At 53.6% G+C, this 12,500-nt stretch overlaps 1 protein-coding gene across 18 annotated transcripts in view; it reads left to right on the top strand.

The window, feature by feature from the left end:
• Window positions 1–12,500, top strand: part of EBF3 (EBF transcription factor 3) — a 125,330-nt gene that overhangs the window by 93,702 nt on the left and 19,128 nt on the right. For all 18 annotated transcript variants that reach the window (XM_074338796.1, XM_019728256.2, XM_019728267.2 and 15 more), the window contains 2 exons: window positions 505–635; window positions 1,131–1,257. In XM_074338796.1, coding sequence (XP_074194897.1) covers window positions 505–635; window positions 1,131–1,257 — 258 coding nt within the window. The remainder of the gene's footprint in view (window positions 1–504; window positions 636–1,130; window positions 1,258–12,500) is intronic.

Consider the following 12,500-nt stretch of genomic DNA (forward strand, 5'->3'; position numbering starts at 1 on the left):
AAAGTGAAAAGTAGTAATTGTGGAGTGACAGAGGAAAATGAAGTTTTGAACCAAAAGGCAAAGTTCGCGGATGGAAAAACCCAACCCAATTAGCTGCTCATGAGCAATCGAAACGCAAGGCGTTTGCTCCTGCGTCTCCCTCCACAACCTTTTGATTGACTCTGCTCAGATCTGGGCGGCAGAGCAGATAAATCGACGAGCGGCTCGCACGCGATGCTCGTCATTTGTAATCGTCATATTTGCCCTGACACGTAATTTGCTATATCAAGTCGTTTTTTCTCTTGCTCACTAGTATTCCGAGGCTTGGCCTTTGCTTTATAAAACATTGAATACTTTGCGTTAAACACACCAACCCGCTGATGTACGATCGCCCTTTGCGTGGGGCCTGGAGGAAAGGCCCCGGCTGTCCTCCTGCGGTGCCCAGGGGCTGGAGGTGGGCAGAGTGGCTGGTGCAGCCGGCCGGCCGGGGCGCTAAGGTCTGCATTCTCTGTCTTGTGCGAGCAGCCACTCCGTGCATCAAGGCCATCAGTCCCAGTGAAGGGTGGACCACGGGGGGAGCGACTGTGATCATAATCGGAGACAACTTCTTTGACGGTCTACAAGTCGTGTTCGGCACGATGCTGGTGTGGAGTGAGGTAAGCCTGCGGAGGGGGGCACTCGCAGTGGCAGCGTTTTCACGAGTGGCTCGACAGCTGTCAGTAGTGCCCTGACACGAGCCATTCTGTCTCAGATCCCCTTGGAACTGACGGTTCGCCTGTGGCAGGGGCTTCTCCAGTGGGTGGGTACAGAACACCCTCCCCCCCACCCTGGGGTTTCAAACCTGCCGTAGGAGATCCCTCAGTACCCTGGAACAATTAGTGCTAGAATTACTAGAAGCAGGTTTAAGGGGACATATGGTGGCAATTTTCATATGAATGATGCCCTGTGGCCTTTCCTGCAAACTAAAACCCAGGATCATTTGCAGATATTTTTCTTAAAGAGCACTAGATCCCGCGTGTCTGGGTGACAGCTAGGAGGGGGCCTTCCGAGACGATGGTCCAATTTTGCTCATTTTGGTAATTATACCCAACTGGTGAGTGTCCGCCTGTGCCGGCCAGCACCGCTGAGAGCCTGTTCATGTGGTTTTGTAGCTGATCACCCCCCACGCCATCCGAGTGCAGACCCCACCGCGGCACATTCCCGGCGTCGTGGAAGTCACCCTGTCCTACAAGTCCAAGCAGTTCTGTAAAGGCGCTCCAGGGCGGTTTGTCTACACCGGTGAGTTCCCGTTTTCAGCTTTCACGGCAGCCTGGGGTGGGGGGGCTTAGCGCTGCGTGGCTGGGCTCTGCGGTGAGGCTGGGCGAGCCCCGGGCACAGGGCCTGCATCCCCGTCCTAGTGGGCGAGGCGCTGGGGGCAGGTGCAGCCCCCACAGGCCACATGGTCTTGGGCCCCTCCCATCTGTGACCTCCATCTTCTCACCTATCAAGCAAGGTGGTGGGGTTGTCAGTGACAGGTCACCCAGATCCATCAGGTGGTGCCCACGTGCCAGGCTTGTGCCAGGGGCCCGCCCTACGTGTGGCTGCCCCGCACTGTCGCTGTCACTCATTTGCACAAACTGAGACTCAGAGGTTAAGTCATGTGCCCAAGTTCACACACCCTGTAAATGCGGGGCCTCTCACATAAGCCAGGGCTGTGCTCTGGGCCTGGGGTCTCATACCCTACACGTCACTGCTTCTGAAAGGGGATCCATGTTCTGCAACGGTCTCGGGCAATCTCGTATCACCAGAGAAGGTCGCCTCTGAAGTTACACGTTTGTTATCTGAAAGTTGTCTTATACACTGCTTCCCACAAGAGTGCTTAGGTAATAGGATTTTGCTGCTATTTGGAAATGCCATAAATAAATGGAAGGCATGTTCACATTTTGATTTCTATCCTGGCCAAGTACAAAGAAACGGTAATATTGGAGAAGTGTTTCTAATGCTGGACAGCACCTGCTGAGACCTGTGAGGGTAAAAGTGGCGAGGACGTGTCCTTCGGTACTTGTGGCCCTGATGTGTATCAGCGGTAAGGGCCACCTGGGGGCCTGCGGCAGGAGCCTGGGCTGGGGCTGGGGGCTTCGACGATGCTCTGTCACCAGTGACGGGACACTCTGCAGCAGGCCTGGCCTCCTAGTGGGATGCAGGCCTCCCCTCTGTCTGTCAGGCAGGTGACATGCAGACCCAGGGTACCCTCCACTTTGGGGTTTGAAGAGGGAGTAGAGGTTACTCACCCACCCCGCTTTTAGGAAGGACTGAGTGAGTGTGAAATACAGCACGAAAACCCTGCCGGTGCCCACGTTGCAGTAGACCCAGTATCACCTCAGGGCCAGCCTGGGCTGCCAATGATCCTCGGTCCTCGATGGAGGAGGCTGTCAGCCCCTCAGTGCTCAGGGTCCCTCCACGGGGTCCAGGTGGGAGAGGGGTCCATGCCCCCCACCAAGGGCTGCTTTCTCTCGGGGAGCAGCACACTCCCAGGCACCCAGGTTGCTGAAGAGCCCAGAGTGGGGCCGGTAGCAAGAAGCTCTGGGTGCACGTGCCACCCACGCTGGGCTCCAGAGGCTCTTGGATCCTGGTGGACCCAGAGGCTAAGAGGCCCCAGTGTATTACAAAATAAAGACCTGCAAAACGGGTTCTAAAGCTTGGAGCATTTTGCATGTGCCTGTACATACCTGTCCCATGCGTGTGGGTCTCTGGAGTGGACCTCAGAATCCCACCCTGAGCACGGAGGGTGGGTGGGTCTCGCCCAGCACCTCTCCTCGGGGCCCTTCTCAGGCGTGAGCTGCAGCTGCGCCCGTAACATGTTCAGGATGCTGCGCCCTGTTAGCACGTGTCTCTGGGTTCCTGGCCCGTGAACTTCAGGCTGTAGAGGCAGCAGGCGCCCTGCTTGGCTCTGCCTGGTGTTGGCCAGACGACCTGGGCGCCGTGCTCAGCGGCCCCATGGGCTTTGTGGCGGTCCAGGAGAACTTAGGAGCCGTGTGACCCACGGCGGGCGCCCAGCAGGCAGTACCTCCTGCAGATGGTTACTGAGGTACAGCTTCTGTTGGGCCCCAATTTCCTCAAAGGCAGGGATGTGTGTTACGCACTCATGAGTCATGCCGGGTGTCACGTGTCTGTCACATGACACATGGGTCCTGGGTTGCTTCACTAAGGTGAGCATGTATCTGGATGTGGCAAGACCGACCTGGTCTGTACAGAAACGGACGAAGAAACCTCTTTCTTTCCACACCAGACTCACCATCCTGGTTGAACTCCTCCGTGGGGGCCTTCAGTTGGTCCTCTGTCAGTCAGGTCTTTGCAGGTACAACGTTGCTGATGGGGGTGTGTGCAGGCTGTCGTTGGGAGTGGTGACTCTTCTGAGAAGATGGTGATGGCAGGAGGTCTCTCCCTTCCCTCCCTCTGCCTGTCCACTGCTGAGGATTCAGGCCCCAGGGGCCAGAGGAAGGCCCTGGGCTGAGCATTGTGCCTTGTGAACAAAGGCAGGTGTGTTTGGAAGACGAGGGGGCATAAGGGGAGGGGCTGCCTGTCACTGGCCGTGGGGGTGTCACATGGGGAGGGCCTGCAGGGCAGCACTGTGTGAGGGGAGGGTGGGTGGGTGTCGGGACAGCATTCTGCAGCTCTTTGCCCTCCCGCTGGGCGCAGATCTGCTCTCCGGGCGTCTGGTATGTTCTGTTCTGCCTCCTCCTCTAAGGGAAGGCGCTTGTCCCTGAGCTAGTTTCAGCTGCCACCCGCTGTCTAGAGGCCTGTCTTTCATTCCCACAGTGGACGTGGTATCCACTCCAAGCTGATCGGGCTTCTTGGGCCACCAGTTAAGGGTCCCGTCTGCTCAAGGCTTTGGGATTTCCTCCATCAGGAGTTCTCCCACGAATGGGCCTTTCAATGAACCCATTCAGTGAGCTGGGCCTTTGCTAGCAGGAGGCTAATTTATTGCACCCCCCCCCCACCCCAATCATTAACGGGAATATACATTTCAAACGCCGTGTAAGGGATATGGGGCCCTACACTCAGGGAGCAGAGGAAAGGTGGGGTCATAACCTGTCTGACCTGGAAGCTTCTGTCTGATTTGCATTGCCCTGAAATTGACGGGGACAATGAAGTAATGACCGGGAATTACGCTGCCCCTGAAAACTGAGCCCGTCTTTCTGGACATCAGGACTCAGGCGCAGCCCCTGCAGGGAGGGCACCGTCCCCTGGGCATCTGGCTCCCATCAGTGTCCCCGCCCGGAGGCTGCTGGGACACCCTCACAGTGAACCTTCCCAGCTAGCAGCCAGCCTCAGGATAATGAACCTGTGACAGAGGAGGGCCCCACCCGCCAGGGGCAAGAGGCCTAAATGATCTGTTTACAGTGATCTGAGAAACACCAGATTTTTCAGAACCAGACCCGATTAGTCAACCCAGAGTGGGCGTGGGCTCCCTGCTGCCGCAGCTCTGGGAAGGAGAGGCTGGCAAGCCCATCTATCCAGCCCCCTGGCCTGCTGCTTTCAACTACTATAAAGACACAATTACCTTGGGAAGTAGTGGCAGTTCAGTTGATTAGCACGGTGAATTAAAAGAATGAGTCACAAATGACATGTCCGGCCCTTTCATACTAGTCCTTTGTATTCCCACTGTGCCTCACCCCTGTTGTAAGAAGGTCAAAAATTAGAGAGAGAGAACAATTTTCAAGCGGCTAGCACTTAGGAGCAGAATTAACAACCACTCTGTATGTAATTGCCAGTTAATAGTAAATTGCCTTCTAGACTGTAAAATGCAATATATGCGGGTGGGCACCTAAAATTAAATTAATGAGATATTTGCTGCATTTAAAAGTGAATAGTGCAAATTAATAACAGTGCAATGCTTGTTTTAATATTTGTCTAATAGTGAGTGTATCATTTGCTTGTTTCATAATAATTAAAATGGTCCCGGAATAGCCTACCTGAGAAACTCATGGTACACGCGGATTGAACCGTTTCACATTCATAATTTCACCAGTAGAAACACATCCAATTGTTCAGAGCAATAAAAGAAATTATTTTTTAATTAGAATAGAAGCATTGGGGTGTTATTTGATTAAGACAAATAGGAATTTGTGTGCTTCTAAATGAAAGGATGCTAGAGCAAAAACGGCGTTTACAGACACGTTTCCGAGAGTGAGGCATTCTTGCACAGATGTGTGTGTGACTGCTTCCTCTCAGTGCCCAATTGGCAGCATGATTTCCTGTTGCACCAGAGAACCGAAGCTGGTGGGTGGTGACATGGTTTCCAGCGAGGTTCCCAGGATACCAGGTGGCTCGTAGGTGGTTCCAACTGTGACCTCTTGGGCCCAAATCTTTGTTTGACCCACCCTCCGTTTAGAGATGTCTTTTGCTCAATGGAAGAAATGACCACAAATTACCCAGAGTCAACATGTCTGCCACAGGCCAGACCCAGTTCCTAAGGAAGATACTGGCCGTCCAGGGTACACACGTCTCGGGGGGGCACAGACAGAGTTTGACTGCTGAATGCATGGCCCAGGCCCAGCTCTGCAATGTAGACCAACATGGGGACATAAAATGATTATTTTCTGCACGAAGACGTGCATTCAGTTTCAAGCTTATGAAATCATGACGCAACCAATAATTGCTAACAGTTTGTGTTCTTTCTGATACAGTATTTATGTTTTTTGCTTTTTTAAAAAAGTCAGATTGTGCCTTATGTGGGCGACATGTCAAAGGGGAGACAACCTGTCCTCAGGTGCTGTCCTGGCGCCCGTGGGGTGACAGTTTCCTTGCCCGTGGCCACTCCATGTCCTTGGCGGGCTGCCACCATTTAACCCCACTTCACTTCACCCCTTGAAAAGTGCTCATGTTTCTCAAGTGTCTTAAGGATCTTTTGTGTGCATTCAGATGTGATTCTGTCAACAGCATAGTGACACACTGTACCGTCAATAGCGCGTTCGACCGCTGCCAGCACCAGCGAGCTGTCTCCCAGGCCAGCGCTCTTCAAACAAATTACTTGTACCCACACAGCAAATGGCCCCTAATTGCCTCCCACAAATCATACTGTTTTTACTATGCTAAACTAAATGCTAATTAACGCCTTCCCTTAAACGTGAACCACCTGATCATTTCGATTACGTGTTTCCAACCACATATGTGGACACGATGGAGAAACAAATACTTCAATCATGGGTCCTAGCATTGGGGGAAGCTTCCCACCAGGTCAGTCAGTTCCTCCTGGGCCCCCCATCCGGCCGGGACCATGAGGTCCCCCAGTGCTCGGTGGCTCCCTGTCCAGTCCTCTGCAGTGGGCACTCTGTGGCCACACTGTGTCACTTGTTCCAACTCTCCAGCTGGCAGGTGTCGGTGAGAGTCCACGTCCCCTGGAGGGTAGACACCTTGCCTTTGATATGAGGTTAGTCGTGGGGAGGCAGAGGGTGGGACGTGGCCCTCTCTAGACCTGTCCAAACTCGGAGAGCTGGCAGTTACCCAGATGGCACAGAACCTGACAGCACGGTTTCTCCTCCTAACACGGCCCCACCTTGGCTCTTGTCATGTGTCTGCACAGGCGAGAGAGGGCGAATTCTCCCTGTCGGCTGGGATGGTGTGCAGGTCTGGGAGTGGAGTCAGGCTGGCCATCTTTGGGGGCATTTGCAGGCTCCTTTGGGCCACAGAGGAAGGCAGGACACCCACCTGGTGTCCTGTGCGGCACGATATTAGGCCAAATAACAATCAGTTCATCTGCCAGCGTGCTAAGTGGGTGTCGGGCGTGCACACCGAGCGACGCACCCCTGTGAACAGTGGTGCCGCGAGGGTTCCCGGGGTCACCGCTGTCCTCTTCCCCCCCACCCCCGTCTCGAAGGAGGCTGGGAGAATGAGACACACCGTTTGTGCTATTGCACAAGTAGACGATTTGTCCTAATCAGTGACACCCATTTACTAGAATTGCTTAAAATGAACTATACCTCATACAGAAATCGCACATTTAGAGAGTTCCATTCATCATCTGAAAATTGAGGCCAGTAAACTTTTCTGCTCCTCCAGTGGGATCATAGGCACGCATCAAAATGTTAAAAATGATTGGTGAGAGGGAGCTGTCACCCATTTATCAAGGAAAAGAACATTATTTGCTAATTTCCCAACCAGGCTGGTGACAGGGTGCTTCGTCTTTGGACCCACGGTGACCAGCATGGCCTTTTTGTTATTAGTACAAGTCAAGTGCTTTTGGGCAGTTGCTAACAAGACACATTTGTCTGTCATCAGAGGGGCTTTGGTTGTTTTCCAAGTGGCTGTGACCAAAGTCTGCGCCCTGCGCCCCGATGGCTGCACTTTCCGGGGCCGCGCTCACCCGGGAGGAGAAACCAACTGATAAATCACAAAGTTTCCACGTCAAGGTGAAGGTATCGACTCTCTGGCACCAAACCTGACAAAATGTAGCAGAGAGGACACAGCCATTCATCTTCCCCAAAGGACAAAAGGGTCATCGGGTTTCACTCTGTGACTGTTGAGGGTGGGGGCACAGGCCTGGTCCTCTGCTGCTAAGCCTCCCACACCCCCCAGCCTGGGCAGGGGCCCCTGGCAGCCCTTCCCTGCCCCCCCAGGAGGCCCAGGGAGCACAGTCACGCAGAGGGTGGGCTCACGAGCGGGACTTTGGTTGTGAGTTTCTGGTTGGTCAGGGTGCATGCCTCACTTCTGAGAGTTGTGGGAAGGCGGGCAATGAATGAATGACCTTTAGAAACACAACAACGTGAAAGCGAGCCACTGAAGTGCAGGATAAAGCTGGGCTAACAAGGTGTAAAAAGGAAATCGCACTGATCACCCTGGTGAGAACACACCAGCATGTCCTTGGAGACCCTTATGGGAAGCGTGTGGTTCTCCTGAGCCAAAGAGGACAAGAGCTAGATCACTCTGTGACTCTAGAAGGATAGGAGTGAGAACCAGGCATTACTGTTTGTCCCTGCTGACCAGCCACCTGTGCCCCAGGCCCCTCCCACCAGCTCCATGGGTCTGCACGAGTGGACATGCGTGGTGTTTCGCTGGACCTCAGGGGTGACTCCCGCTCTCATGTGAAACTTTGACTTTTGGGGGCATCTTTAGACCTGTCTGGATACATTTGCTGTAGGCCTAGGCTTAGATCTCAAAAGCTCAGGCTGAGGCAAAGTACATTTAAAAAATTGCCCTTCGAATCAGTTGGATCTTTTTTATTTGTTGTAGAAAATGCAAAATTTTAACTTTCTTAGAGTGGCTTGTCTATAAAACAACAACAAAATGGGAGGCCATTAGTCAGTAATGTGGACTGTTTGCTACATAAAAAAAAAGTTTTCAAATGCTGTTAATGAGCATATGGAATAACTTGTTCCATCGGGGACCTGGGTGCCTGGGCTGTGGCACATGTGCTCTGCAAGATTCATTACAGAGTGTGTAAAATTTTAAATACAGACGCTGCCATAGAGACAGTGGGCCGTGCAGGTCTTGGTACACATCGGTATAAACCGTCTTTGGGGGACGTCCCCTAAAGGTACAGCCTGGCGGTGGGTCATCGTTTCTCGTTCCCTTCACATGCCACCCTTCCCTGCCCTCAAGGGGTAGCCCTTCCTTACATCTTCTACACGTGGAAGTCCTACTGCCTGACAAAGCGAGCCCGGCCAGGTGGCCCCCACCCCTGGCATCTGATGGTCAATAGGCCATCAAGGAGGCTGGACGTGGGGTGAGTCTGCCGGGTCCCTTCTCCCTCTTCTCCCCTGCTTTGTTCCCTCAGAAGGCCCTGCCCCAACCCCTGCCCCTTCCTGTCGGAGCCCCGAGGATGGGGGGCTGGTGGCCTGCAGTGCACACTGCTCCCCAGTCTCCTGAGCGCATGTCCCTGGAGCTGGTTACCAGCCAGGCTTTAGCCCTGATAATCCCTCCCAGCTGGGTTTTGAAGACCACCTCAGTGTTTTGTCGAATGAATGTGTCCCCAGTACAGAAGCCTCGCACGTCACCCTTAGGGTCTGCTGGGCTGGGCTGGCGAGCAGGTGTCCGAGACATAGGGTGCAGCTCCTGGGCTTCGTGCGGCTGAAGGACAGTCACTGCCCAGGTGGCCTAATGACCACTCCATGATGTCCTTGGCGTCGAGCTACAGTGTGTCCCACAGTGAAGATTAGATTGGCCTCGTGTGCTGTGGGCAGTTAAAATGGAGCCTACTTCAAAGGCTGGCTTATTTTGATGCCACAGAAGTAAGGTGCACACCTGTGAGGTGTGGTCCCCGCACTAGCATTCTTCTTCACAGTCCCAGCAACCGTGGCCCGGGCAAGCTCTGTCGCCATGTGAGACACTGGCACCCCCGTGTCACCCGCAGGCCCCTGCCTCTCTCACTGCCCCTGTGTCTGTGGCCACCTGTGTCCCCCACTGTCAGGAATGAGCTGTATGACGGGTGTGGCACCATAGGACGTGGTGTGGAAGCTTACAGTCACCATGATTTGGAGTCCCCCGTGGTTTCTGGTGTTCAGTTTTTATCTGGTGCCCACCTGGGCCAGGTGCTCAGCTGGGCACTGCCGGCGATCAGAAGAGGAGGGGCCACCTGGGGCCTGTAGGTGCTCGGGGTAGGCGATGCTCAGCCGTGGCTCCTCCCAGGGGAAGCCTGGGTCTGGGCTGCACAACTGCACTATGCCCCAGCTGACTCAAGGTCTTAGGGGAACGAAACAGGACAGAGAAAAGGCGTTAATAAAATAGTCACAAAAGGTGCGAAGAGGGACAGCTGAGGCCCCGTGGGATTTTGTAGGACGGAGGCTCCTGGGGGATGATGTGGAGGTGGCCAGGCAGGCTGCGCCCTGGACGTCCAGCTGTGGCGGGGGACGGGCGTCCCAGGCAGAGGGAAGAGCATGGAGAAGTCGGAGGGAGCCGGCAGGGCTCCAGGGATGGGAAGGGAGGCTGGTCCCCGCCACAGAGGCCTTCTGATGCCAACACACTTTGGGGTTTGGGGGCCCCTTGTGTGGAAGTAGGGCTGTTGTACAGGAGACACATCATCCAGAGTCTGTGCTCAGACTGTGGTTTGGGGATCCCGGCATTTACGTTAGCCTTGGCAAGTTGCCGGTAAAGGCTCTGCCTGAGAGCATTCCTTTTCTTCTGTACTCAGCCTGGAAAACCAGGAGTTAAAAATGCCTCTGTGAAGGTTGAAAAGGGCAGTAGTGTTGGGAAGCCATGTCCTACCATGTTTCCCCGAAAATAAGACCTCGCTAGACAATCAGCTCTAACGTGTCTTTTGGAGCAAAAATTAATGTAAGACCTGGTCTTATATAAAACCAAGTATTATATTTATATTATATTATATTATATTATATTATATTATATTATATTATATTATATTATATTATATTATATTATATTATATTATATTATATTATATTTTATACTGGGTCTTATATAAGATCTGGTCTTATAGTAAAATAAAACCGGGTCTTATATTAATTTTTGCTCCAAAAGACGGGTTAGAGCTGATTGCCCGGCTGGGTCTTATGTTCGGGGAAACACGGTCTGTCCTGCCTGGGAGTCTGCTCCCTCGGCCCATGCCTCCCCCATGGTGGGGTCTGTCTCGTTTACTTTCTCGGGGCTTCTGTGCCTTTACACAAATGGCTGAAGCACCTTTAGGTCTGACCAGATGGCGTCAGACCACGGAAGGCATTCCCTCAGTATAGGTGTAGCGGGAACATAGATCCTACTTCAGATTAGAGATGTTCCTTTCACTTACAATTTTTGTTTTAGTTCAGATTTACCTCGTGAAGCACAGACTCACCTACGGTGCACAATGGCTTGGGTGCACAGTGTTGTGCGGGCATCTGATTGAAGGACATTCTCATCCCACAGCGAGGACGCCTGTTTCCGTGACGGTCACTGCACCCCCATGGCTCCCCTCCCCTCCCCCACCCCAGGCAGCCACACTTCTCCTTCCGTCCCTGTGCATTGGCCCCTCTGGGCGTTTCCTACACATGAACCACACGTGTGTGGGCACTTGATGGGCTCCGTTTCACTCAGCAGGTTTCCAGGTTCTCCCACGTTGTCGCTGCATCAGAGCTCCATCCGTTTGTGCAGCTGCATAGATTCCCTTGCAGGGGGAAGACCCCATTTTGTTTTTCCAGTCGTCAGTGGATGGGTACTTGGTATTACGAGTAGCGCCGTACAAGACATTTGTGAACAAGTGTTTGTGTAGACATGTGGGAAACGTTGCGTTCACCTGGGCTTCTCAGAATCAAAAACACTGTGATACCTTCTGCACTGGCCTGGTATTTTCAAGAAGCCCCGCAGTCATGACTCATGGTTTCTGAGCACCTACTGTGCATCTGCGCTGAGTAGGGCAGGTGTGTGACACAGGGTGACAGCCCCACCTTCAAGGAGGAGGGCAGAGCCTTGAGCAAGCGAATGGATGTCCTGGGAAGTGCATCCATGGGTGGGTGGGTGGGGGGGCTGCGGCTTTGGGAACACAGGAGGGAGGGGGTCTTTCCGTGGCAGGAACATCTCAGTCTTGGGAGGGGGTTGAGCTTTGAGAGCTCCTTTTGTCGCTTACTTCTGAGCAGAGATTTCACACTGGGTTAGTGTGCAGCAAAGCCATTGCCCGGTGGGTCTCCGCAGAGCGTTATGTTGGCCACCGGGTTTGCAGTCCCCTACTCCCCAAGATGCCTGAGTGTTAATGATATCGACGCTTGATTTTTCTCTTAGAAAGAGGGTAACATTAGGTAGCACGTGACTTCATTATGTTGAGGATGACTTTATTCACTAGCTTCCTTTCCCCTTTGCTCACAGGCCTTTTTGTGCAGACAGGTAGCATTTGCCTTGGGGTGGGGGTTGCCAACAGCACGGGGTGGCCAGGCCACTTCCCACCTCAGGGCTGCACCGTGGGGAGTCTGTCTTGGGGTCCCCGTCCCTGGGTGACGCCTCAGATGTGCCATGTGACCTCGGTTCCCTTAGCTGCTGGGCTGGACGTGTAGATGTACTTTCGACATGACTATAAAAGCCGCAATCCAGTGCATTCTGGGAGGTATGTAAACAGAATTGTTTGAATGCAATCCAGTAGTTGTCAACGAGGGTATTATTTTGGTAACAAGGAAGATGAGCTGTCCCCTTTTCTGTGTTTGGTGTCACATCACAATGCCGCCATCCGCTGCCAGGCGGCGGTGAATGGAAGTGGGTCCCTGTGCACAGGCCGGGTTGGGCTGCCGTGTGAATACCAGAGCAGCATTCGCAGTACCATGGAGGAGGGCCTGGTTTCCAGTCAGATGTCCCGTGCTGCGCTTTCCCACCCTTCCACGTCTTGGTCACCGAAAATACCCTTTGCTTAGCGGGTTGTAAGGGCTTCCAGGGTAACTACGGTGTGAAACAGAGGCTGACCTTGGGCAGGGCTGAGTCACTCCTGCTGACACCAGGGCTCCTCCCCCCCCCCACGAGGACGCTGGAAAGCCAAGTCACTTTGATGAGGGCAACCCAGGGTGAGCAGCTTGGTGTCGAAGAACAGGGACCCCCCCCCAAGACTACTTCTGGTCCGTTTCTGCCCAGTG

The sequence above is a fragment of the Rhinolophus sinicus genome, linkage group LG07 (assembly GCF_036562045.2).
Source record: "Rhinolophus sinicus isolate RSC01 linkage group LG07, ASM3656204v1, whole genome shotgun sequence".
NCBI lineage: Eukaryota > Metazoa > Chordata > Mammalia > Chiroptera > Rhinolophidae > Rhinolophus > Rhinolophus sinicus.